Source organism: Conger conger, chromosome 8 (assembly GCF_963514075.1).
Source record: "Conger conger chromosome 8, fConCon1.1, whole genome shotgun sequence".
NCBI lineage: Eukaryota > Metazoa > Chordata > Actinopteri > Anguilliformes > Congridae > Conger > Conger conger.
The window spans coordinates 36625975-36653918 of NC_083767.1; the positions used below are offsets into that span (position 1 = coordinate 36625975).

At 42.4% G+C, this 27944-nt stretch overlaps 1 protein-coding gene and 1 long non-coding RNA gene across 5 annotated transcripts; one reads left to right on the forward strand and one right to left on the reverse strand.

The window, feature by feature from the left end:
* Positions 1-1259: 1259 nt before the first annotated feature.
* On the reverse strand, positions 1260-25806 carry zgc:194930 (uncharacterized protein LOC557813 homolog). 4 transcript variants are annotated; one of them, XM_061252631.1, is made up of 4 exons: positions 25509-25806; positions 25144-25232; positions 8505-8557; positions 1260-3293 (listed from the first exon to the last, which is right to left on the reverse strand). In XM_061252631.1, exons 3-4 carry the CDS (start codon positions 8534-8536, stop codon positions 2591-2593), a joined length of 735 nt encoding a protein of 244 aa, XP_061108615.1. In that variant the 5' UTR covers positions 8537-8557; positions 25144-25232; positions 25509-25806; the 3' UTR covers positions 1260-2590. The 4 variants fall into 4 exon arrangements, with proteins under 4 accessions (XP_061108615.1, XP_061108614.1, XP_061108616.1 ...); XM_061252630.1 differs by lacking the exon at positions 25144-25232; XM_061252632.1 differs by lacking the exon at positions 25509-25806 and having other exon boundaries at positions 25144-25344.
* LOC133135553 (uncharacterized) lies at positions 25162-27701 on the forward strand. The gene is made up of 3 exons (XR_009709410.1): positions 25162-25370; positions 26474-26635; positions 27208-27701. It is a non-coding gene; the product is annotated as an uncharacterized LOC133135553 (long non-coding RNA).
* The last annotated feature ends 243 nt before the right edge of the window (positions 27702-27944 follow it).

Consider the following 27944-nt stretch of genomic DNA (forward strand, 5'->3'; position numbering starts at 1 on the left):
CAGAGGTGGGCAAGGAGGGCCGTATCCATTTCTGGATTTCATGTCAACTTATTTCATTAGCCCAGTCATTTATATTTTAGCTACAAGTTCATGAATGATATCACATTTTAGTCTGTTCTACAGTTTAAATATAATGAGAACATTTGGCATTGGTGACAACCTGCATACAGACTGGCCCTGCAGGAATGGAATTGCCCATCCTTGGCCAAGACACAGAACACTAGCAGGTCCCTGAACTAACAGTCTACAACAGTCGTGGAGTGTTCTGCTTTTGATCATTCTTGGTTGTTGATGAATGAAAGCAGTTAACTTGCATCACCTGGTTCCTCTGGTCTGCTTAGGCTGCTGATTTTCAGTTGACAACAAAAAACAGGTTGAGGCAAGTGCAAGAGTCCTCAAGGCCAGGGATGGCCAGACTTGGTCTGCATCAAAATGTCAGTGGAACCAGAAAACACTACACTGAACTTATAAGCCTGCAGCTTCCTATCCAGCGAGGCCTGTGATTGGGCCGGTTGCTCACCTCATTCAGAGAGGATTGGATATCCAGCCAGTAGTTCTGACATAAACAACCCCTGACTCCAACTGCTCTGACCTCTCAGAAAAGAGAGGGTGACACGCATGTGACCCGGTTAATGCCTGTGAAAAACAAAAGGCTTTTCCAGAACACACTGCAGCTCACAGCTTTAAAGCCCTTTTCTGAGACAGAGTGTGAAAGGGGGAATAGGGTCACATGGTTTTTGTCTTGGCTGAAAACACACCCTAAACCAAACAGCTTGGCTCACACAGGTAAGTGGAGACAATGGAAAAGTCAGTGTCATGTGGAGACCAGTCACAGTCATGCGGGCAAACAAGCTTTCATAACCAAACACGCCCTGAGGCTTTAAGTGTGTATTTATAGGCTGCAATGTTTGGCAGTTCTTCATTTGCCTTTGCTTTAAGAACTTCAGACTGGCCTGACCAATCGGATTACCCGTGCCACAGATATCTTTTAACAGTATGGTCAAACATGACCGCAGTGACAGAAACCGGAGCAGGAATCACCTCCAGCGTATTTTAGTTTTGCATATCCTAGAGAAAAGTAATGTTTGAGAAGAGATAAGGGAGGGACATGTTTGTTCTGTTAAATGAAGTATTTCCTGGAACACCAAAAAGACTGGAGATTGACCAGTGATATATTTACTTATTCTTCAAAGTGATGGGTACACAGTGGAATGTTTTTATTTTTTGTGTATAAACGTCAACAAATTTAGAAAGAGATATTGAAAAGATAAAATTAATTTATATTCAAGGATTGTCATCTGCGTTTGTCATTCAGCATATATAGTGGGGCAAAGGAACATTAATTTCACTCAAAATCAATTGGTAACAGTGTAAAAACAAATAAATGTATTCACAGATCCCTTCTTATATAGAAACCAAATTTAAAAACACCAACATGGCAGGACTTGTAAGGCAATTTAAATGAAAACTGACACATTTGGACATTTAAATAAATATTATTTTCTTCTGGCAAAAAAACAATGTGTTCCATCATTAAAACAATGAGCTTCACTTAAGTGTACAGACAGAATAAGAGAAAGACAGTGAGTTGTCTTGTCTGGCACATGTAGGATCTTTGTGTTAAGCTTTAACTTGTGGCACTGTGGTCTTAAACCGTAAAAATATTACATAGATTTTACTATGGTGTATCTAATATCATAAACTATACCGCTCGAGTGCTGCATTCATAAACACACATGCACGCACGCTCTCTCCTACATGCACACACCTCAAACCAGGTGACCGACTCAGTGAACAATAATATACGGACACACACACACACACACACACACACACACACACACACACACACACAAAAGCAACCACTTTTGACCTTCCATCGGCATTCATACAAAAAAAGAAATTAAACATGACTATCTACTGATATTTGTGCAGAACTTTGAGACCACCAAGTGATGCAACCATCAATTCCACTCTCTTTCCTGAAGGACATGTGAAAACATGTAAAGGGATAAATAACACAATGATACATGTATAAAACCACAAACGTAACATCCGGTTGGATATAAAAATAGACATTTTGGGCAGAATTCCCCGTGTTCGTGAGGTGTACCACCATTTTAGGGGACCCTGAAGTACTGAGAAACAGAAGCCATGAAGCAGAAAACATCCACAGCCTATGGCCAAGTGTCCTTTCTCCTGCGCACATGGAACAGAAACAGAAGTTTGAATCAGATTGCCAAGTGCTACTTTCCTTGGAAAGAAATGTTCACTCGCATCTTTCAGGGGGCATTCTTTGGCGATAAAAACCCCTGCATTCGCAATCCACGACTAGAAATGTGAGGTCCTTGTAAACAATCAATCCAATTCAATTTAAGAAGAGAAGATTCTTCAACACAGAGGACAGTTGTAGAAGGTTAAATAAAAGGAGGCCTTTAAAAAAGTCTGTGCACATTGGATTTAAAAATAAACGTTTGGGAAGAAAATATGAAAAGACATATGCGTGCGTATGTCTGAAGTCAGTCAGTCGAGAGACCTGTGGCAGTGGTGGTAACGCGCGGTTCGGCCATTGGCGGACAGGACGGAGCGGTCAATCGTCGTCTTCGCCGGCGGTCGCCGCCTCGAGAGCCGCCAGGGCCTCGGCCACCTCGGAGTCCGTGACGCTCCCGCAGTCACCTCCCTCTTCCTCCTCCTCCTCAGAGCTGCTGCTCTCCGTGACAGGGACTCCCTCCGCCACGCCGTCTCCGCTCCCGACTCTGTCTTTGGTGTCGGCCGAGGAGAGGCTGGTGGTGCTGGTGTTGATGTCCTCCGAGCGACCCGAGAAGACGCTTTCTCCGTCGTCTCCTCCCGCCTCCTCCCCCTGCCCGCGCGGTAAGGGAACCCCGTTTTCCAGAGGGGTCGTACCGTCGATGAGACGGCCCTCAAGCTTCCCGGTGGGCCTGCAGGGGGCGCTAGTCTGGAGCGGCAGGTGACAGGGCGGGGCGAATTTCAGCGGGCTCTCCGGGTGCAGGATGTAGAGGGCGTGGTTCCCCGGCTCCGGTTTCGGGAGGCGGTCGTGTGGACCGTCACCGGGCGGGGCGTGCAGGCGGTTGATGTGGTTGTTGTCGATCTCCAGCCTGGACGTGCCGTTTTTCAGGCTGTCCCCGTACTTGTGGCTGTAGCCCAGGTTGTGGAAGCCCTGCACTTTGTGGATGTTGTCCGACTCCAGAGGCTTCCTCTGGTACAGGGAGCTGCTGCTGGAGTCGTGCCTCCGCCCGTGCACTTCCACAGGGGCCGAGGGGTCATAGATGTAGCTGGGGGAGAGAGGGAGCAAGAGAGAGGGGTCAGAAGAGTGGAGGGGAGAGAGGAAGGCAGAGATATTTAGAGGGAAAGAGTGAGAGAAGGGTATGGAGATATTTAAAGGGAGAGAGGGGGAGAAGGGTAGAGAGAAGACAGATAGCAAGGACAAGAGATGCCAGGATAGATATGAACGCAGAGAAAAAGGAAGAGAAAGGCAACAGAGATGGGGGGGAGAAAAAAGATGGCAGGGATGGAGAGATGGCACGATAGAGGGAGAAAGAGAGAGAAATATGACTTCAGTGCAAACACAAACAGTGTCTCTCACACCACTCAAGCGCACCCTCTCTCAGACAGTTCTCCATTTTGAGTACATCTCACACTTCCCATTCCACACCTCCCCGGTCAGAAGCTTTCAGCCCTCGTGTTGTCGGGGCTTCCAGGCAGAAAGACCAGATTCGTCAAATAACAGCATGCCTCCATTCAACACCCATCACACACACTGGGGCTTTCATACGCAGGGCAGGAAGCTGGTTATGTACACAGGCGCGCACACACACACACGCAGACGCACGTGCACAAACACAAACACCCTGTGCCTGGTGCCTGGCAGAATCATGTTCCCGCACTTTAATGAGCACTTGTGTGCAGAGTCAAAGAAGGGGAAGCCAGCGTTTGCGCAATACGCCCCCCGACGTCACAGGACCTGCTCTTTCTTTCCTAACCGGACGTCAGAACAAATATTCCGCTTGTAACCGCATTAGCCAGCGTAAATAAAAGAATATTTACATTTATTGAAATGCCAATAAAAGTATTAGCTCCACCAATGGTAAGACACATTCCCCCGCATGCTTCCATCCAGTTCCATCCAATGTTGTCATGTCATCCATAGTCCCAAAGCTACAAGTCTTTGGACTGTGGAAGGCCCAAAGCCCCTTCTTGTGTGGCAACAATGTTAACCACTGCGCCACCGTGCCTTCCAGATACCCACACCTACAGAAGGAGAATTTAAGAGAGCTAGAAAACCACCCCCAGAGCAAGAGATGAGTAAATCCAGTGAAAATGTGAAAAAGTAAAATCCAAAGCTGTTCATTGTCGGTTTTAACCGATTTCCCCCCCAAAAAAATTCCATGATTAAAAAAAAAAAAGGACGGTTTGGATTAAACCAGTTTTCGTCCGGATTTTATGGTTTTCATATTGACGTGTCTCAGAGTGAACATGTTTTTGAATTAAAAACTATTATGGATTTGTTCGCTGGACCCATATCATGAAAAGGATACTGACTTCACCCTGATTTGTGTCATCTGTTCCAAAATGCGTAGAAGGTGAGGACACCCACGCTTGTTTTGCCACCCCAATATATCCAACTAAACCATGACATTACATTAGTCATTTGGCAGATGCTCTTATCCAGAGTGGCGTACAATAAAGCGCAAATCATAACCAGGGACAAATGCACTGAAAACCCTTGAAGTTCAGTTCCAAGTCCGGTTCCAACCCACCTGAACAGCACTGGCCAGGCAGAACATTTGGTGGACTGTAAAGGTCACTATTTTTGTCCTTTATGTCCTCAGAGTGGGTCTATATGCGTTAGCCCTGTGACGAGTGTCACTGGTGGCAATGGCGCAGAAGCGAGAGGGCGGATTGGTCCATCTGGGGACACCGCTGCGGGGCTGCCAGACACGTCCTGCTGAGCTCCTTCTGCCGTGCCCTTCCCGCTCCCCCCCAAACGCCCCCAAAAACCCACCCCGGTTTCCATGACAACAGCAGCGAGGCACAGACCGCACACGTGGTCCAACTTCCGAAAACAAAACCGAAGATCAAAAACTTTCAAACAGGTCAATACAGGAATGTAAAACCCGGCAAGTGTCAGTGTCCTGGGTTGGTGAAAACTGGATACTAGACATACAGTGCAGTCCATACGTATTTGGACAGTGACACAAATTTAGGCTTTTTGGCTCTGTAATCCAGCGCAATGGATTTGAAAGCAATGGATATGAGGTTAAAGTTATCTTTAATTTTCAGGTCTTAACATCCATGTCGTGTGAACTGCAGCCCTTCAAAATAGTCCAAATACGGACCACACTATACATTAAGTCCAGCGCTTAATCTACATTGAATAATAACTCACCTGAAACAGGGACATGGGGATCAAAGCTGAAGTGTAGTTGCAAAATAGTGGGGTTTTTTTTGGTTTGTTTGTTTTGAAGTGCTAGTGGCATATACAGTATTAATAACCAGAACTGCTGTTGAAATTGTTATGGATTTTAAAATGAAGAATGACAACACAGCCAGAGAGACAGAAAGTGGTTGCAGGGATACTGTCGATGACATCTTTCAAAATATGCAGATGTACACTGTATATCTGTAATAAGAGACATTGCTCAAAGCAGACAGCACTTAAAACGGCACAACAAAGAATTCATCCACAGTATTGCAACCCAGCCTAAGAAGTTATTCCCAAACTGGTGTTAGAAGGTTCCGTGTCAGCGTATGATACTGTAGGGGGCCATTAAATATTACCAGTGGCCCATGAAACAAGATTTAGGATAGGATGATAGGCAGGACAGACAGGGGCTTGTATGAGGAAGCAGGATTAGCATTAGCTCAATAACTGCACTGAATAAAACCCAAAATCTGGAATATGGACTGAAATAAAAAGAGCAGTTCAAGGCTTTACTTGGTGCCTTTGAGGACGCATAGACTTTGATTGTATGGCATGTCAAACTCCTGACAAAAATGAACTCCTTGTGCTGTATTTCTATTGAACTAATCAAATGAAGTTTTGTAGGCCTTTTTAAAGAGAACCTACTGGGCTAAGTCTCTCCAAAGAATCGGGATCGACCAGTCAAAGACAGTTATTTGCATATTTAGTGTCTGCTTACATCCAGCGAAGGCCTGTTTCATGATTATGCAAAATTAGTTTCCAAGGCCATCAATAAAGATTGAGTGATGATGTGGCACCTCTGGTTTGAATATATTGTCCATTTTACACAGCTGCTTTAGCCTGCTGAACACGGAAAGCTGCTCCCCGGGCTCAGTTCAATAATCCTGGGAGAGCCTAGTACTCTGGAAAAACAGGGGCCTGTGATTTTCAGCTTGCTTTTCCTGAGGACTGCTCTAAAGCTGAGCATGGAACTGGCTGACTGCAAAGTGAGAAGGACAACAGAGCTTAGCTAAAACTAAGGTCGACGGAACAAACATCTGTGTTCAATTCTAGCATTTCGTTCCCGTTTTACAGCAGTAGCTGCCCTAAATGATAACACACCTTATTTACCTGAGACAGGGATTACAGAATATTACACACTCCTGCACAAATGTATTCAAAACACAGGCTCGTGGTTAGCAATGGGAGCATCAACGGTGGTTTTGCTGCTCAGTGTTGATACGACAACATACTTTCTGCTTTGAATATTGCAGTGCAAAGAAAACATGGGCCTCGGGCCACTGGCGTGTATGGAGAAAACGATTTACTTTTACATCAAACCCAATAAAACCTGGTACCTACAGTTTGGGGATGCTGGTGTGAAAGGGATTACAGAGGCAACCCTTATCGTAGCCCCAGGAACGGTTGTATATGGTAACCATGATGTCGTGGTACCATATACAGTGCAGGCTGGCTAAGGTACAAGACTGGAACCTGGAAAAGTTTGTGGTAGCCACGATAAGATCCACACAGCTGGTGGGCCCTTGAGCAGAGCCCTTAACCCGGCATTGCTCCAATGTCCAGGATTGTCCCTTGCTTAGTCTAATCAACTGTAAATCATACAAAGCGTCAGCTAAATAGTAAATTATTATTTATATTTACTTAAGTAAGACTGTGATCAAGCTACTTAATATTGAATATATTCAAGATACTTAAGTATGCCCTCTCATACTTCCCAGCCTCCTATTCTTTCAGTTGCTATTCTTTTCCTCCTTTCTTTTGAAAAACTGGGGTTAGTGGCAAGTTCTCTTCCAGTTCAGCCAATACATAAAATTAACTTAAATTCAATTCATTGGCTGAAAAATCCTGAGAACATTGAGCATTTTCTTCCAGTCCATGAATTGAACTATTGTGAATTTTCATGAGTTTACTGACATGGAATGGAATTGAGCTCAGACACCCTGTTGAACACGATACATGTTAATCAGCACCCAACCCCCTCCCCCACTAACCTTCATGTGTCAGAGCTTAACCCTCTCATGACCAACAGCCCCCTACCTCCCACTTCCTGACTGATGTGGTCATTCACAACCATTTACCAACCCAACGTAGCCATACAAGAAAGCATGACCGCATGGGTCTGAAAAGTAACTAATGTAATACAACAACAGATCATACTATCAGCACAACTGCATTACCTTTCATTTCCTGGATGACTGCTACTCCTGTAAAATATCAACTACTACTATAAATACTATAACTGATACTACAACTACTGCTCCGACTACTACTGCTACCACTAACATTACAACTACTTCTATAAATATATGTCTGCTACTACCCCTGCCTCTACGACTATTACAACAACTTCTGTAAATAGTCTACTACTACTGCGGGTACTACCACTACCACAAGAACAAGAAAAACAATTAAAAACAAATTAAGGATGAGAGAGAGGAGGGGGTGTGGGGGGGGGCTCTCTACCTCATCTCCCAACGGAAGGTTGGCTTATGCCCAGACTTACGCCCAGAACACTTTTCTGTGCCAGAACATCCCTCCTGCCTAGGACCGCTGTGCTGGGTACAGAATGTTAATGAGAGAATTAGGCTGGGCGTACATTTGAGTATTTGGAAGGAGGGAGCCGCCAAGCGGTCCCATGGATTCCCGATGATCATGCCGAGTCCTACATTCTCCTCCCAATCGCACACCAGGAGCAGAAGCTCCGTGGTGGCTCTGGACTTGTACGCTTTTACACACACACCCTATAAGTCTTACTCCCTGCGGTGTGTCCACACCCGTCAGCAAGGGTACTTTTTAAGCCATCTCACTGAATATCCAGTTGCATAATGGTAGAAAAAAAATTCTCTTTTCTTTTTTTTGACACATTAAAACACATTTTTAACACACATTTCTCTTCCAGTTTTATGTATTGTTGATGTTACATAACTAATGAAGTTGGCTCAAAGTCACACGACGAAACCGCGATTTCATGTTGGTAATAGTAAGATTTGATTTACTTTTAATCAGAAATCATTTCTTTGGAGACGCGTGTACCACAGTAACGGCTCAACGGCGTTAATACCTTTTTATCATCCTGCAGCATCGGCACCCCATCTGGCCAGCTGATTGATGGAACTGCAAAACAAGGGGGAGTGTGATTAGTGACACGGACATCACATCAATTACAATACCATCTGATATAGCAGCTAGGACTAATATGTCAAAAGACATGCAGGTCAGGGACTACAGATGAAAATGAGCTCATTAGCCAACTCTGGTGCATTTACATTGATGTGGAAACCGTCCCTGATTAATACTAATAAATAAATTGGTGATTAAAGCTATTTGGTAACACTCAATTTCTTATGAACTTTGACATAACTACAATTATGCCATGTATTATAATTGATTGGCCACACGGGTCATTAACCGCTATGCAGGGCAGGGCAACCATGGACATAGGCACCATGTCAGCACATGCATGCGCAAAATATGACTGCAAGAATATAAATAACTGAACAACCGGTCACAGCTTTGTTTCAATGAGATTATGTGTCATAAACCGTCATTATTTTTTACATTTCAAATTTACTGATTTAGTTATTCATTCGTTCATTCATTCATTTTTCCATTTACTTATTCATGTAGCTTTTTTTCGATAATTCAAAGTATACTACACCCAATAAGGTACATAGTAATGCATGATTACTTATTTTTTACCAGAACGCAGAGCAAAGTGACCTTTTCGCCAGCTACTTGTTTGGAGGTTTGGCACTTCTTTTTTATTCTGTTTTTTTCCCTATCCAAGGTCTGGTAAATAATTAATGGAATGACTGAAATGGAGCGGTTTCAAGAAGGACACTGTGTCTCCCCTATTCCATTCACAGAAAATGGGTGCAAGAAATAACAGCTCTCCGAGCCAAGTGCAAACAGATCCTCGCTTCCATTTTTATGTTGGCAATCATGCATTTTACGACATTTTTATAACAACCAAAACATACAGGCACTTAACTGCCTGCCTGTCTTTCTCTATCTGGTGTTGCGCATGCCGTTTCCTGAAAGAGTTCACCGTTTTGATAATATGTTGAAACATTAACAGAAGCGGTGTTGTACAGCCGGCCAGCAGAAAGAGGTGAACAATGAACGTAACTATTTGGGGTCACTAAGACGTGCAAAGGCATGTTTATACATTGCTAAGCAGCCTTATGTTAAATTGCTACATGTAAAAACAAAATTCCAACATGGAATGTCACTGCACTGCGTGACCTTCAAATGCAAAAAGGTCAGTGGCCGGGACTACGTTGTTAAAGTATTTATTTCTGCACTTTACGTTAACATTCCTATTCATTAAAAAGTTAGCAAGGCAGTCCACCCTACAGACTGTGTCAGACATTGCTCCCGAACACATACATTTCGTAATGTACATATGTACACTCAGTGAGCGCTTTACTAGGTATCTATTAGACTTATTGGTATTCTGCTGCTGTAGCCTATCCACTTAAGAGTTTTGACATGTTGTGTGTTCAGAGATGCTCTTCAGCATACCACTGTTGTAATGTGTGGTTATTCGTGTTACTGTCACCTTCCTGTCAGCTTCGACCAGTCTGGCCCTTCGCCTCTGACCTCTCTTATTAACACAGCCTTATTGCCCACAGAACTGCTGCTCACTGGATGTTTTCAAGTTTTTCGCATCATTCTCAAACTCGAGAGACTATTGTGCGTGAAAATCTCAGATGATCAGCATTTTCTGAGATACTCAAACCACCCTGTCTGGCACCAACAATCATTCCACAGTCAAAGTCAGTTAGATCATTTGGTCTGAAAAACCGCCAAACCTCTTGGCCATGTCTGCAAGCTTGTATGCATTTAGTTGCTGCCATATGATTGGCTGATTAAATATTTGCATTAACATGCTGGTGTACAGGGCTGCCTAAAAAAAGTGACCACTAAGTGTATGCCAATTATTCAGCAACTGATGCAATTCTTGAAATAAATGTCACAAACTGATCAGCTTGATATGTTTGGATACAGTTGCATAAACCTTTAATGAGAAGATACAAATATATCAGTCAATCAGTCCCATAAATGTTAGTCAAGAAATTGATAAATTTAAGTTCAAAGCAAGAAAACAATTATATGTGGCTACCTGTATATAATGTGCATGTGTGTTGGATTGTGTGTGCGCATGTGTATGTGGGGGTGTGTGTGTGTGTGTATGATAGGTATGCATACTGTATGCAAGTAGGTATGTACATGTGTGTGTGTGTGTGTGTGTGTGTGTGCGTGTGTATGCATGTAGGTATATGTACACATGTGCATATCCATGTAGTGACCATTTTCGGTTGCTAAGTGGACTCTGGAGGTGCTCTTCATAGAGTGTGAGCATGAGGCAGCCTCCACTGCAGGGTATCGTGGAAGATGAGGTACTGGCATGGCGCTGACAGAACAGAGGTGATCATGGAAGTGGGATCAGCTTACACCAGTGGGGGGTTCCTACATGCCTACAAATCCCCCTTCCCTCCTGTCTGAAATGCCCCGGAGTGTAATGCAGGAAGGACATGGGCACAGAAGGGGACAGGTACGGTCATGAATTTGGGTTACAGCTCTGCTGGGCTACACGCGACAGCGAATCAGAGTGGACTCTCGACACACGCGGCGAGCATCTCTATTTGGCTGACTGCTGTTCCTTTAAGATCTGTGTTGTGATCTCGGAGCACTGCATGCCCTAACCTAAACTCTGTGATCCGTGCACCTGCAGTGATGCCATCCACGACTCGCTATGCCCCGGGCTGTTTATCCGCGGTCTCAGGTGACAGCAACTACCGCAATAAAAACGCCGTTCGGACTCAGAGCAGCTATGACCTCTTCTGTTTATTGTGGTACGTTTGGAATTCAGCTGTGTTTGTTTTTTATTTTTGGAAGACAAGGTTTTTTCCAGGAGGGGTTTATTAAGGAAGAAGGGAGGTGGGGCTGGAACAAGTGCAAAAAACAGGTACTGTTTAACTTCTCAGCTACCAACAGCCTGCATCACTAGAAACTCAGTCTCACTGTACCATCAGCTCTATGTACACACACAAAGAAAGAAAAAAGCTCAAACAATTGGTCCTCCACACAGGGCCTGCCACATTAATCAAGACAATACTCAAAAAAAGCTCAAAGTATATGGTTTACTTTGTTCGTGATTACTTGTACACTAAAATAACTTTCTTTGTGCTGAGCAATCAGGCTCGTGGTGTCTTGGTTTGTGTAAACAGTTTTAATTGAGGGTAGAAGTAGGAAAGGAGGTGAATACCTCCGTGTCTCCGTATCAGTTAGCGTCAGGTCTGCGGCAGGCATGCAGATTGTGTTGTCATGGAAAATACCCAACGGTGTGGGCTGAACACAGAGCAAACACAAAACAGACCTCTCTGTACACACAGGCGGGGTTCTGTTCTTTTAGCGATTCTCTCCGCCGAAGTCGCTTACTGCCCCCTCCACCTCTGACCCCCTTACCTGACCTTCACCAACCACCCGTCCGCCAAAATCCCTCTCCCCAAACCTTTCAAATAGGGCATCCTCACAGTGCAGCAAAGGAGTACGAGTTCATTACAGAGTAGCCTGTTGCTACTTCCGCTTGCGTGGTCAAAGCATACCACTCCCAAAAACGTTCCTGTATCACCTGATGCAGCACGGTGGCATTGTGCGGTAGACCCTGGACAGAGTACACATGAGTACACAGAGTAAATGGTAGCGTGTGTTGACGGCTGTTGTCCAAATGCGGAAGGGAACTGGAAATTCAGCTTTCTAGAGCGACTGATACTAGAGGCTAAAATATGTAAAGAAATCATACAAGCAGGGGCATAGGCGGGTGGGGTAAATCAGGTATCCAATTCTCGTTCTGATAGAATGCCACGTAACATTAGTGCGTGATGTCATTCCAGAGAATTCTGTGGCCAGGACTGGGGTAAATTCAAAGTTTTAATTCAATGTTTACTGTATGATTCACAGTAACTGCTGTTCAATACAGCACAGTCTAAGTGTTTGGACAGTGACACAATTGTTTGTGGTTTATATTGTCTTTACATGCATGTTCAACAGGATTCAGGTCTGATGATTGACTTGGTCAGTCAAGAACGTTCCACTTTTTGGCCGTCCATGGTTGCATTAGCAGGATGGTTGGGCTCATTCTCCTGTGGTTGGGCTCATTCTCCAATGACTGTTGAAGCACTGGGTTGGATCTGTGCAGAGATGTTCTGGTACCCTTCAGAATTCATCCCGCTGCTGTCAGCACTCGTCAGAGAAAACAAATGAGCCAGTTCCAGAAAACATAACACTACCTCCACCATGTGGAGAGGATACTTTGCATAATGACAAATTCCTTTCTTTCTTCACAAGTTTCTCTTTCCATCACTTTGTTACAGGTTAACACACATCTTAACCACCCATAATACGTTGTTCCAAAATTGTACACTTTGATTTAGCATTTAACTTTTTAGCATTATAACAAACTCTTCCATTCTTGAGGCTTACCAGGGGTTTTTGTCCTACAGTGAACCCTCTGAGGATATTCTAGGGTAGTCTTATTTTTATGGTCACATGCCTTCATCCTGGAGAGTGTTTCAGATCTGTTTGACAGTTGAAAATGGGTTTTTCTTCACAACCAAAATAATTACTGTCGTCGACTACAGTGGTCTTCTTAGGTCTACCAGGTAATTTGCTACTGCTGAGCTCACCAGAGCATTCTTATCTTCTAAGAGTTGATTTTGATATGGATATGTTTTGGATATGATCAATGAATTCTGGTTTTTCAGCCTCATGCTGGTTATCCTGGTTACTTCAGCCTGCTTTCCTTGCACTGACATTTTGTTGGTTCTCAAGTTGAGAGACAACGGTCTCTTTAGACCTTCTGTTAGAGATCTTGTGCATGATCTTGACATACAGCTGGCCAAGAAACAGCTGAGCAGCCGTTTCTAATCCAATCTGCTGGGGTGTAGAGTCAAAACTACAAAAGTTGTGTCACTGTCCAAATACTTATGGACTACACTGTATGCATGAGTCAAAACCTGCATCTGCAGATATTAGCACAGTACAGTGCAGTTTGCCTGGAGTATAAGAACTGGAATGGTCCATGCAAAGGAGCATGCACATCACCAGTGTTTCATTAGGAGCAGAAGTAAGTAAGTAATTAAGTAAGTAAAAGGTTTTGGCTGGAGCTGTAGCTTGTTAATCTGGGCATTTCCCCCATTAAAATGCAGGGCACTTCCTTGTTTGATTTTAGATATGGAACACTTACAGAAGGCAGGCCTCTCTCTTGCTTAATCCTCTGATAAAACTATTGTTAGAAAACATAATAACTTGTTAAATAATTCCATGCTGATTTAAAAGAAAGAAATCTTGTAATGGAAGTTTGGCATTAAAACTGGATGAAGGGTGTGTGTGCGCACGCTCGCTCGCTCGCGTGTATGTACGTGCGGAGCTTTGTTCCTCCAAGGCATGAATCCCGTTTTGCATATCCAGCCAGTGCACTACCAAGGAAAAGCCTGGCAGGTGGCCACTAGGCCCTTATAATCACCTATCATTTCTGTTTTGGGTCTAAACATTACATCAAAGCGGGTAACAACAACAGTCGAAATGAGTTATTTATACTGTGTAGCAGTAACCGTAGTAGTAGTTTACAACTACAGAGAGTGTAAGGCACACAAAACAAGACGCACACTGTGACCTCAAGTGTTGGAGTTGTTTGTTGTTGTTTATGTTTGCAACCCCGAGTCTGCTATGGTGATTGGTGCAAGGTGGATGCTTTGAAGATGAGAGTGAAGTTGCATGACCGAGAAGTGACCCCTTACGCACTCCCCTAAACAACCAGGACCCTTTCACGTCGGAAGAAACTACTTCACATCATTTGAGGATAATGGACCATTGTCTGAAAGAGAATGGCCTCTCTGAAGTCTCTGAGGTTGTGAATATTAAAAAGTGTTCACCGTGTATAAACAGGACAGCTGAAATTAGACGCTGAGCTCCAGGAGGGGTTTATTAACGAAGAAGGGTTGCGGGGCAGGAAGAAGTGGGAAAACAGGTATGACTCCTCACGTACCCACAGCCCGCACCACTGGAAACTCAAAGTTTCTTCTCACAATCGCCTCTATGTACACACACAAGGAGGGAAAAATGCTCAAACAACAGGTCCTCCACACTGACAAGATGTCAACACAGGCACCCGCTTCAACCAGATCTTTAGAATCTACGGTGCAAATGCAAAATACAAACCAGCTGTCTTGTGTACCAAGATACAAATCACTCCCCAGTGTAAAAGACTCAATATCGCTGCTGATATGACACATTGTTTTTACACAGATTTACATTGGACTGAGAAAAATACATAATTATCCATTTACTAATTTGTTTGGAAACAAATGCACTTCTTCAATACAACTTCAGAAAGCAGCATATTAGTGGACAGCTGAGACGGAACATGCCAGGGAACATACTAGAAGCAGATAACAGCCACTAACACATTGGAAGAGAACCAAAATAAAACAAACAAAAACAGGTAAACATAACCATTACATAAACTAATTTCACCTCACAATAATGTTGAACACCTTGTTTAATGTTTACAACCTACTGTATATACATAACACTCCTGTTGTGATGGCAGGCAAAATGGGCTTTCTGGTTAGCAGACAAAGGACCGTCTCATTAAAAGAGAGGAACATGCAATGGGAAAACAGGAAAACCATTGTTTGTCGGCCATTCAAAGGAAGGTACTGTATTATCACCAAGGAGAGTAGTGTTCCCATCCTGACAAGTCTAAAGAGTTGGCCATTAATAAATTCTATATCACAGACTCACAGTGTCAGCAATTAATTTATAAAACTACAGCGTATACTGAGATTTTCTTTAACACATTTAAGACAAGATACTATAAATAATGCCTGGGGTAACGCTAGTTGTACATGACAGAAACAGTGTACTGTATGGGCAATTATGGTGTTATATATCATTTTAATTTAATTTAACCAGTACGTATTTTTATTGGGTATACTGAGTTTACATGCTCATTTATAACAACGCTCTGGTAATATCCCCTCCCATCCAAGTAGCCTAATCTGCACGTCTCTGGATTGTGGGAAGAAATCAGATTCGATCTCACTGCAAGGCGACAGTGCTATCCACTGCACAGCCGTGCCACCCAGGAAACTGAGGATAATGACCTTGTGAACTTTAACTCTCCTCCATCATCGTGTGGCCGAATAAACCTTGTAGACAGAGCTAAAATAGTATCTTCAAGGAACAGTCACTTGGCATTAGACAATGAAATAAATAAATAAATAAATAAAATTAAGGGGGGGGTTATGTGATTTCTGTGATTCCTGACAGGATGCAAGTTCTATCCAGTATGAATCTGTAATTCCAGAATTAATTATTCAGTGAATTATCCTCCCAGAGGTCCTTTAGTAATAGCAATCCAGTTTGAGTGGACCCTGTAGTTGGTCTAGTGTAGTTGCATATGGAAAGAGTTTACCACAATTTCAGGCAACCTGGAATCAGACTTGAACTAGCTGCGTTGCATATTACTGTATTACATTACATTATTGGCATTTGGCAGACGCTCTGATCCAGAGCGACGTACAACAAAGTGCAAAATGCATACCCACCACCAGGAACAAGTGCACTGAAAGATCCTAGAGGGACCCTAAAGTGCCAAGAGTACAACAAAGATAAGGACTAGGCCTATTTGATAAATCTGGCAATGGATTATATCTAAAACCATTTTTGTACAGCACAATGCCATAGAATGATGAACACTTACATAGGAACAAGCACTGATCTAGGATCTGCCTTCCCTTGTCCACATCCGGCCCTCATCTATTTTGAGCCAAAAGGCTAAACTGATCCGAGAGCAGTGCATCTATTCTGAGGTGCTTCGTGAATACGGGCCTCAGACATGAATTGAAATTAGGAGTTCCCAGCGTGGCTTCATCTGCTCACAATACACTCAAAGAGCAGGTAATCCTCAGTTACGACTATTGTCTACTGTAGGTGAATTAGACTATAGCTAGTGTATGTATTTATTTGTGTGTGTGTGTGTGTGTGTGTGTATGTTTCTCAGTTAACCAGTGAGTAAAGCTGAGTTATACTCCCACCGCAGGCTTTCATTTGAATGGGCCAGGTGAGGCACGGCTTCCCTGCTCCACTGACCGTTGCCATGGCAACACGTCACGGTGACCAAAGTAAACAAAGTGCAGACTTATTTCTCTCTCTTTCTCTCTAAGTGACCAGATCACATCCTCAAATTGCATGAAAAATGCAGAAATAAAATGTTTTGTATGCCAAAAACAATATTGATTCCCTATACCTCTCTGGCACACCAAATTAAATGCTACTCAACCCCTTTATAAAAAACCCCCAAAAAAACCATATACATTGGGTATAGGATATAGTCTACTGCACACAAGACATAATAAAATAATTTAGCAGGTTCACAAGATGGAGTAATTCAGAAGGATGGAGAATAGATTCCATGATATTTAAAGTCTTGTATTTAAAGCTGCAGCCAGTAAGGTAGCCGACACGCAGTATTTTTTTCATCAAACATCTTCTCATAACAATATGTCTGGCCCTAACTAAAGTGCACATCTTAAAATGATTAAAAACAAGCAAATCATTAATCATCATAATTTCAAAGCACCTCTATCACCAACTTCACAGGGAGAGATAAAATCCAGCACTGTGGGGAAATTCAAAGGCGAATAACAACCCCACCACCAGAACAGCAACATAAATCACTCCTTTGTTAGTTATATTTAGAAACCAGAGTATGATGGTTCTGGTGTAGAGAGTAAGCGAGAGAGAGAATATTTAACGAACGAAAAGTGGGGGAAAAACAGAACTGAAAGAAAATGACGAGGATTAAAAATAAACTCGGCTGAAACATTTTTTTTTTTTGTTTGATGATTAACCTTTTCTTCCTTCTAAATAAACGGCACCTTCTTGTTTCCTACGCTCCATGTTTTCTTGATCTAATCTAAACCAGGAAAGTAAACTTGAAAAGGCCTACCCTTGCTGTCAATTGAGAAGGTTAGTGGAATGGGGGATTAGCCTTTTGGACTGAAAGCTTTCTTGACAATTATCAGTGATAATAATGGGCGAAGAACATAGAAACATATAGAATATGGAAAGATATGGGGATCCAAAAAGAACAGAGGCAGTAGGAGAAATCTTTTTATGAATTGCATGAAGGGGGTATGCATTTCGGTTTGGTTTTTAGGCACAATAAGCTCAGAGTAACTATTTTAGATACAGTATCTTAGCCAACTATGCTTCAGAAAGAAATGGGATCGATCAAATGACCTGATAACATGTTCAGTTAAACTGTGGTGGGATCATAAATCTAGGTTGTCATCAAGATTTATAGACACGAACCACAGAAACAGTGAAGTTTATGATTTTCACCTTTTTATATTAACCTCACTTTAATCAGGTAGGTAAACAACTCCATTATACCATTAAAACAGGGGTGCCCGGTCATATCTGAAAAGGGCCGGTGTGGGTTTAGGTTTTTGTTTTAGTCCAGCACTAAGACCCCTAATTTTACTTCTCAATATCTTGATTGAATACCATAATTCGCTCATTAGTTTAATTAGGTTCTAGAGCGCTGGGCTAAAACAGAAACCTGTTCCTGCACTAGCCGTTTTTGGATAAGATTGGGTGGCCCTGCATTACAGTGACGGCTGAGGCAAACAAGGTGGTTAGAAAATGTCTGAAAAACGTGTAGCCAATTAGCCACAGCGGGATGATCAGGAGACCAGATTCATACTGGGATTTTTTACGATATTACACATTAACATGAACATCACACGTATCAACATATTCTTACATTGGAAATATACATGCAGACTATGTGTTGTATTAGCAATGCGAGCGAAACATTCTGTGGAGAGCAAAAAAACTTTGACATATACCACAACCCCCACCATCTCGCAATTCAGATACATACGGTGCGCTCTGTCCCGCCTGCAGCAGAATCAAACCCCCCCGGGTGACAAATCCAGTGTGGACAGTGTGTTCCGGCACAGCCTTGATTTTTGGGTTCCGACTTGAAACTACTTCAATCAGGCTTTCATTTTCCCTTCAGAAGCCAAGATCTCTGTGTGCACTGGGCTTAAAGAAGACATGTGAGAAATTAGGTCCTTGGCCCTGACAGAAACGGATAAGAGACAGACCAGAGGACCCCTCTAATCAGAAACCACCAGCCGCACAATCGCTTGTCAACATGGAAGGCCGGGCCACTGGAGCTCTGGGCAGAAACATCAGCATCGCTCGCTCGCTCGAAACAAACAAACCGGACCGAAGTAAATCATTTACGCCATTTCTGTTTGATCTATAAAGAATGTCAATGGTCAATGTCCCCCACACACAGTTAAAAAAGGTTCTAACCAAGCTCAAGCTAGGGTTTGAAATAGCTAGTTGCTGGTTGACCAGTTCAGACCTGCTCTACACTCAACATGGTTTGACCAGGTCAGGGTACGTTTTCAAACAGCTGGTAGCCCGTCATTTCAAGCTGGTCATAGCTTTTACACCAGGGTTTAAGTCAGGGAGGACATACAAAAATGCATCTATTAGGCTGGTTAAGCCTCTGCTCTTGGGAGCAGTGGCATTATGGCCAAAATAAATACCTGTGTAGTCGCAAAGTAAATGACGACACAATCATCTAAACCTCTGGGGAGAAATTACAAAACATATTTGCACAAAGGCATCATGAGAACTAAATGTTCCATTTTGCTTTACTCTTGACTAATTGCAATTGTAAAGCTTATCAATTGAAATTTATCAGGAGCCCAAATTTGCACTTTCCCATGATAAATACGCATACGTGTATGATGACACAGCCAGGCATCAAAGCCATAGGAAGGTGTGTCAGCTTTTCCCTTTCTTTCACACTAATCTGTTACTGTGCTTCACTGCAATGTAAATGGCCTGTAGATTGCTGTGGAAAAGGAAGACAGCAAGTGGCCTGTATCCATTAAACATGTTTCTTTAACTTTGACTTAAAAAACAAACAGAATGATTCTATTTATATTTACAAAGGGCGAGTTACTTTTAATAAACGCTGAACTCGCCAAACGTGTTTGTGAAGAAAATAAATATTTCTCATAATTACAGTATTAGTCAAAGAACAGCGGTGGAGTGAATCTCATCCAATGTATTAGGTAGTGTCATTGATAGTGATTTCACTGCTGGTGATGTAACAAGGGTCTGGGGGCACTGTGAACAACCAACTTCCCTTTCCAAGGGCCCATAACTCAGCCCCTACCTCTTTCTAGCTCAGGGATGCCAAACTCCAGTATCAGAGGGTTGCAGTGTCTGCTGGTTTTTGGTATGTTTCAGCAAAAATAGTTTATTTAAAAATTGATCGGTTGATTGAGAGATCTTATTCTCAAGGACTGGATTTTGACACCCCTGTTCTAGCACTAACAGATATCAGTTATCCAGACCGCTAGTCTAGTGTCTGAGGTGGGCAGAGAGGGCCGTATCCATTTCATACCAACTTCTGGCCGTAATTACAATAATTACATAATAATGTAATCTGACATTTTAGCTACAGTACATTTCTTGATGAATGACAGCCACAGACTGCTCCCCCGTTTTACTGTGATCTAATCTTTGAGTGAACCATTGTTGGTGCATGCAGCCAATTAGTTCATTTAGCCATGGTAATTGGTGGAAACAAAAATTCCTCCAGGACCGGAATTGCCCACCCCCGGTCTAGATAGTGGTCCTCACCCCTGGTCCTGGAGATCAGGGTGTGGTGGTTTTTGTTTTCGCTTTAATATCAGCTACCATTTCAGACCCAAGAAAGGTGAGGTATGTTAGCGGTGTAATTAACAGCTTTAATTGAACCGGTTATGTTCTGAGTAACAACAAAGGCCAGCAGCTCTGTGGCTCTGCAGGACCAGGAGTGAGGACCACTCATTACATTGCAGGTATTTAGTGGATGCACTTATCCAGAGCGACTTACAGCTTTTGTATTTTTTAAATTTTTTTACATAGTATCCATTTATACAGCTGGATAAACTTAAGCAATTCAGGTTAATTACCCCTGAGCGGTATTTTACAAAGCAGGATTAGACACTGTTAACTTACTTCACCTGGTTAGTTGGGTGCTAATGTTAAGGTGAAAATAAAAACCAACAAAGCTTGTGGCCCTCCAAAACAAGGGTGGCAGACCACTGCGCTAAAGACTGATCAGTCCTGTTCATCCAGGCCACTGTAAACCAGTGGTCTGAAACTCAGTTCCATGGAGGGCCGTGTGCATGCTGGTTCTTAATCCAGCTGCAAATCTATATTACATTAGTTCAATTATTTGCTGAAATATGGCTGTAGGTTTGCACATAATGTATACAAGTGAAATGTGTAATTTGTGTTATCTACATAACAACTGTTGCTTATATTCTGCGCTTTAATTCAGTTAAATCCCTATGGCTGCATGATTAATTGAAATAAATTAAGGCAGCATTCATTGGCTGGCATGAAAACCTGCATACACGAGGCCCTCCGTCGCAATGATTTTGAGACCACAGCACTAGACTCAAGGGGGCTCCTGGCTTCTCCTTCCCTTGCTTGGGGGTGGACAGGGGAGATAAGCAGGTCTCCTTCGTCTCTAATTCCTGGTCCTGAGCTGCCATCGGGTCTGCTGGTTTCAGTTTTCACCCAGGAACCAGTTTATAGCCCAGAAAAACCAGGGGCCTCGGTGTAGTCATTCAGCCAAGTCTGTTTTATGCAACAGGCTCCAGATGAAGGAAACGCAAACTGCATAATCAACCAGCATTAACTGACCAATAACTATGCTCCAGTGGGATTTAACATGCTCCAGCAACAACCTCGGGTTCAATACCTCAACCTTTTGCTTGTTTGTCACAAACCATAAAATCTTGCTGTGACATATAAGTTACTGTTGACCTGTAATTCATTAAGCCTATTTCTGTTTTAAGGTTAAGGTTTTTTTAAAAAAAAAGATATATATTGTGCTGTGCTCCATTTTATTCTGCCAATGCTTTCTAGATCAAGAGCAGACATGGGCAATTCCATTCCTGCAGGGCTGGTGCGCATGCAGGTTTTCAACACTGGCCAAATTAGCCGAATACACATATGCTGGTTTAACCATAGTTTAGACCACCACGAGAGATGTTTCATAGAGATACAGGTAAATATCTTGTGCACAGTCTTCAGCTGTTATTAACCTATTAAAATATTGATTACTAAATTATCGGGCTAATTAAATAATAATGAAGAGCAGAAGTTGGCACGGCATTGAGAAACAGATACAGCTCTTTTTGCCCTCCCCTGAACAAGAGATTTGTATCCAACTGAGGTGCACCTGGCTGAAGGATAAATGAAGTAATACGGTGGTTAATTAAAGTGCTGAGCAACATTTGGAGTGAAGCAGGCCTGTAATCTCCATTTCTGCCAGACCTGGCTGCTGGCATGAACACTCTACACCAGTGATTTTCATTCCAGGTCCTGGCAGCTCACAGGGTCTGCTGGTTTTTGTTCTTACTTGGCACTTCATTGATCAATTACAGCTGTCGATTACAGTTAATCGGCTGCTAACTGGCTGGGCAATGTAGGCTTGTTTTGATAAATCTTTAATCCGGCGACCGGATCATGCAAGTTCCTGCAAGATCCCAGGAGACGGGACTCTGCTTGATCATGACAGTTACTGTTGATTAGACTAAGCCCCCCCTGGTGCAATGTGAGGTTAAGGGCCTCAGAGCCTCAGGGGCCCAACAGCTGCAGGGATCTCATCTTGGCTACACCAGGGCTTGAATCACCAACCTTCCGGGTCCCAGTCATGCACCTTAGCCACTACGTTACATGCTGCCCCTAAGCTACATATTTCAGATTAACACAATTTATCCAATACGCAGGCAGGTTTGTATGTATTCTTTTTAATAATCAGCCTACACTCTGGTGTAGGTCTCTGGAACTGACATCATAAACACTTTTGCATTTCCTCACCTGAGGGCATGCCCCATGGCAATGATGCCAACTGATCAGACCAGAGGTCAGCAATGAGGGCTACATCGGTTTCTGCTTTTCATGAAAACTTCAATTACTTAAAGGTAAAATAGGTAATTTCGGAATTCCAATGGTCAAGAGAGGAATAGCAGCAGCAAACACCTTCAAACCACAACACCGCTCATCCCTCCCCCTTCTCTGTAAACGTGCTGATGTTGAAACGCCATTGGCTGGGGTAATTAGAACCCATTTTCAACCAATGAGCTATTGTACAGCTATACAATGTTTTGGTACAGAGTGTCGGGCTGTCAATGGTATATTTTGAAATATTTTTAATTTAAGGACTATAAAGAGAGTGAGGAAACATGTTAGTGAGCCTTTTTCAATGATAGGATGGGATTTACAATACAAAAATCTTACCTATTGTACCTTTAAAGGTAATTTTGGACTTTAACAGTCAAAAGAGGAATTGCAGCAACAAACACCCTTAACGACAGCACTGTTTATCCCTTCCCCTCCTCTGTGAACGTGCTGAATTTAAGGACTATAAACACAGGCAGAGGTTGAATCAACATGCCAGTGAGTTTTTTTTCAATGATAGGAAGGGATTTACAAAGGTCTTATAACAATGTTTCAACACAAAGATTGTACCTATTGTACCTTTAATAAGCCCAAAAATGTATGTCATCTGACATTTTGGCTACATACCTTGATAAGCACATGATTGACAACCAAAGGCTGTTTTGTGTGCCTATCTATACTGCGATCTAATCTAAACGTGGACTAGCGTTGGTGGATACACCCAGTTAGCTCATTTAACCAGGGTAATTGGAGGAAGCAATTCTCGAGGACCAGACTGATCTACCCCTGGATTAGACCTTGAGTTCACAAATTTATGCATAAACCTAGGGAACTTGGAGAATGCTGGTTTCCGTTCCAACCACCGTCACAACCCTGGAATTGTAACAAGCTGTTAATTGCTCTTAATTAGACACATTAGGGTCCATTGAAGGACGACTGACCATCTTAAGGTGCCATTTTGTAAGCAACAGCTATGCATGGAATAAAGAACATGTTCCACATTCACATACCACAACTTTTAATCGGTCAAAACAACTAAAAGCGTACAATCCTTTTATTTTCCCCAGAGGAACTTTGTTTGTGCCTTCGGTGTCAAAAATAAAATATACAATGTAAACACACAAATGCTTTCATCTTCAATGTGTAATTAGCAATGTGTACATGGTTAATGACTCCCTTGGGAAGTGACTACCTTTTTTTAATTGACTACACTGTAGACTCACGGCTTAAATAAGTTGGATTCTAATTGCTGAAAGTGTGAACACCTGGCCACTGAAACCTAATCAACAGCAAAACAAAAAATAAAAAATAAAACAAGGTAAGTTTAAGGATCTGTATTTAAGTAATTGATCAAGGCATTGGCTGTAACAACAAACTGAGTACACAGGGATCCCTCAAGACCAGGGCTGGAGAATTCTTGGATGAAGGTTTGTGAACAGATGTGGGAAGTCAAGGGGTCAAAAAGTCCTGCCATGTGTTTATTCCACCTATTAACTAAGCCAGCTGATTTCACTAATTAGTTTTACCTCCTAGATGGAGATGAGAAACTAGTAATGACAGGAAATCAGTCACTGTGATTAGTACAAAATACTGGGGAGGACTTGTTCCATTTTGGTTAAGTGAATAGTTAGAATAAATAATACGGTTTGACAAGGTTGGTCTGGTCATCTGGCATTAACCATGATTGAGGGGCTTCTTAAAACCCAAATATACAACTAGATACCCTTGCTTCGAACAATGCCACCTTCCTGTTGTCTAGTGCAGGATAAAAAAATAACTAAACACCCCAACTGCTGTCAAAAAATCTGATAATACCTATTTCCTACAGTTTAAGCTTGAAATACACCATAAAGTATGATTTACACTTGTCTGATTAATTTGATGTTCATTTAATGTTGATACCAAAAGTGAAAGAGAGAGGAATAAACTCTTCCCTCCATTAAGGGCCGGTTTCACAGACAGATTAAGTTTAGTCATGGACTAAATTGAGTATTGTATGGAGAATCTCCCATCAAATGTGAGTTCAAACACTTTATTCGTTTTAGAAGAGCACCAGTTATACATTTTCCATAATTCTCTAATGAGGTCAAACCAAGTTTGCCAGGCCTTGCTTAAGGTATTTTAACCACGCCTTCGATCTCATCTGACACGTCTCAGTCAGGTAGTTCTGTGTATGTACATTTTAAATTCTACCCCGTTAGCTTTGTAACTTTAATGCCATTATTGACAGATTTATCACACTGGGCAAAAACACGATTATTAGTTACGGAAGCAAGTGCATATTCTCTCTGACATTCACTACTAAAGTCATCAAAATAACCAGCTCATATCGAACTTTAATAGAAGCTCTGTAATATATTCCTATACCACTGACAAACGCCTCGTCACTCTTTCAGAACATCAACTAAACACACTGCACCACTGTCGCTTGGAAGCTACTAGTCGAATTTAACTGCTTCAGAAATTCACAACCAGCCTTGTTTCTTAACAGACATGTGACCATGTGACAGTCCCATAACAACACTTCTTTAACTATTAATTTCAATATCACATGAAACATTTGTAAAGAATTAAAGCAATCGTTTCGCTGAGCGGCCAGTAACACAACAATAAAGCCTGTTGGCAAAGCAGGTGTTTACCTGGGCGCAGGTGCCTGCTTCACAATTCCATCAAGGGAATGATCACCGATTCATCGTTCACCTCTTTTAGATCTTTCCTCTGCAAATATCTGAAACAGGAATACCACTAATCCGTGAAGTTTATAATTAACGTGATGTGAGCAAAGTGGTTTAGCAGCGAATGCTGTGCGATTGCATCCGATGTACGGGTAGTAACCGGAGGTCTTCAGCAACGCAGGCTCAAACAGGTGGGTAAATCACATGCCATTGTATCACCACCTGTGCGTATACCAAACATTTAAAACTGCTACTGAAATCAAATGTAGTTAGAACAAATCGCAGGCGTAGTACAATACTGAAGGAACAGGAGCAATGATTTATTTTACCTGCGGCGCTGTTGATAAAGGTGTGGCAGCTGCTTGCCAGAGGTGTTATTATTTCATGGACAACTTCTGTTTTCATTAATTTTCCAGTTTTAATTTCCTCCGTGAAAAAGTAAAAAAGTTCCCAGGGAGTTGGATCACAAATCAAGGATACCTTAAAAACCCCGCGTCAGTTACTGTTTTCGCCTTTTCTTTCTCTCTCACTCTTGCTGGCCCTCCCCTGACGCTGGACTCCCATGTCTTTTGCCTAGGATGTCTATTTGAATTTCAGATGTAAGCTGGAGTGGCCTGTGCCGCTGGAAGTAGTTTGCATGTTGTGTGAACGTGCTATCACGTGACCCCGGATCAAGCCTTTCTGCGCGCACCCATAAGTGGTATTTTGCGCAAAACAAGGGATACTTCAGAAATTTAAATCACATTTCCCCCAGACTGCCGCAAATAACACTTAAACGTGACTTGCCTCATTTGTCAAATTTAACTCATTTTTAAGTTTAACAATCCAAGACACAATGCGATTTTATGAGACATGCCGCACAAGGAACAGATCTGAGCCAGAATCTAGTCAAGAAAAGCGTTTACAGCGTTTGGTCTCCACTATGGATTGCGTCGTTTATTTCGAGGACGGAAATCATATTATTTCCCCTCAGCAGGATATAGCTTGAACAGCTTTAGAAGCTGAATGTTAATTTCTTACGCTAGTAATTTATTTTTTTATTTTTTTATTTTTTTATTTTTAGCATATTTAACATTTGCTTATTATAACTGAATGTCCAGTATGCACGGATTCACTCTGTTTTCGCTTGGTGTTTCTTTATGTCACATGGACGTGCACTTTTGATTTCCCAATATGCTGCAGCATGCTGGAGGCAACTAGTGTGGGTCAGTGTCTTTGAGAACAATTACGTTTCAGTTACAGCTGAAGTACTGCAGGAGTGACATAACCCTCGTCGTGGTGCTCTTTCTTTAAGAGAGAATATCGGATTTTCCTCTGGAGATATTCGAGATGCTTCTTTGACTCGGAAATATGACCTGGCAGATGCTTATGACCCACACCTTGGCACAGATGCCAGAAATAACATGAGCCATAAGATCCAGTCTCAAACCCAGAAAAAACCTCACAAAAGGTGCAGGTGTGTAACTCGATTCCTTTTTAAAGTGCCAGGAGTTTTTCTGTGAGAGTTTACTGATAACAGTGAAGAAGCTAATGGGAGTTCGCACTCCCAACACGGATGGTGCAACAGAGTGTATAACCTTGGCCAAGGCTGGGCTGAGGGTGGGTATTACATGGGAGTTGCAGAAAGGGTAGTTACCCCCTACGTAGTTACAGGCAGTGTTCAAACTCAATACACCACCCTGAAAAATGAAGATGCAATACATTTGGCTGGGCTTGTTTGGCACCAGGATGACAGACCTCTGGCAAAATGTGTTTACTTCTAGAGTTGTTGTTGATCAAAACAGGAGTGCATTTAACTCTGGGTGCCAAGTCAATCTCACCACCTAGCTTGGCCACGGCACATCTGAATATACATCTGAATCTGAATATAAAATATATGCAAGTGCCAGTGTGAAATATTAATACTTATTTTGTTATTTAAATGCATAGAGCTTATCACACATATTCCCCATATTCTTATGCAAATCTTTTGCTTTGTGTTTTAAAGTAGCTGACTTTTTCCTTTTTGTTCTTTTTTATCTCTTTAAGGCATCCTAATCTCTACTGGGCCATTGGAAACCACCCTCCAGTGGGTGGAGGCAAGTTTCTCGGTCTCCTGGTGAAGATTTAGAGAGGCAGCGTTTTTAATATTTTTTTTTTCCCCATCTGGGGAAAGAAAATGTATTACATTGGACCCTGTTTTCGCTCTCCCACAAGCTGGGCCTCAGAGAAAACTGGCCTGGGGATTAATGTGGTTATCTGTCCTCACAGGGGTGGCAGTGACTAAGTGTTCATTTGAGAGTCGTGGCTAACCCCCCCCATCTCTTACTCCCTCAGCCTTCAGGGTCCGCTTCACTTTCGGAGGGTTCTAGAACACAGCCCTTCCTCCTGGAATTCCTCTTCGCATTTGGGAGTAGTCTTAGTTCCTGTTTCTGTGAGCAAATCCAAATTAATTCATCAAGCTGCCTTGTCTGCTCCTCCTTGAATGTTGAAAATATATCATAGAGCCTACCAAAGTGACTCCAGTAAGATCACCACCAACTTTATCCATTTTATTTTAAAATTGTATATTTTGAGTGTTAAAAACATGACGGTGATTCAATACTGTCATTGTTTAAGAAGAGTCATAGAAGACAGGGAACCTGAAAGAGATGTAAAAGGCCCTTAAATAAACATGGACATTTAAAACTATTCATAAAGCACATACTTCATTTCAGTAGTACCCTTAATTTAATAAGGCCTCTCCCTCTGCCAGCGGAGTTATGCAAATACAGCTTGGCCATAGA

Excerpts from the sequence above, each read along its gene's own strand:
- zgc:194930 (XM_061252630.1), bottom strand. The coding sequence starts at position 8,536 with ATGGGGTGCCGATGCTGCAGGATGATAAAAAG. Across the intron at positions 3,294-8,504 it reads TGCTGCAGGATGATAAAAAG|CTACATCTATGACCCCTCGG; the intron begins GTATTAACGCCG and ends TCTCTCCCCCAG.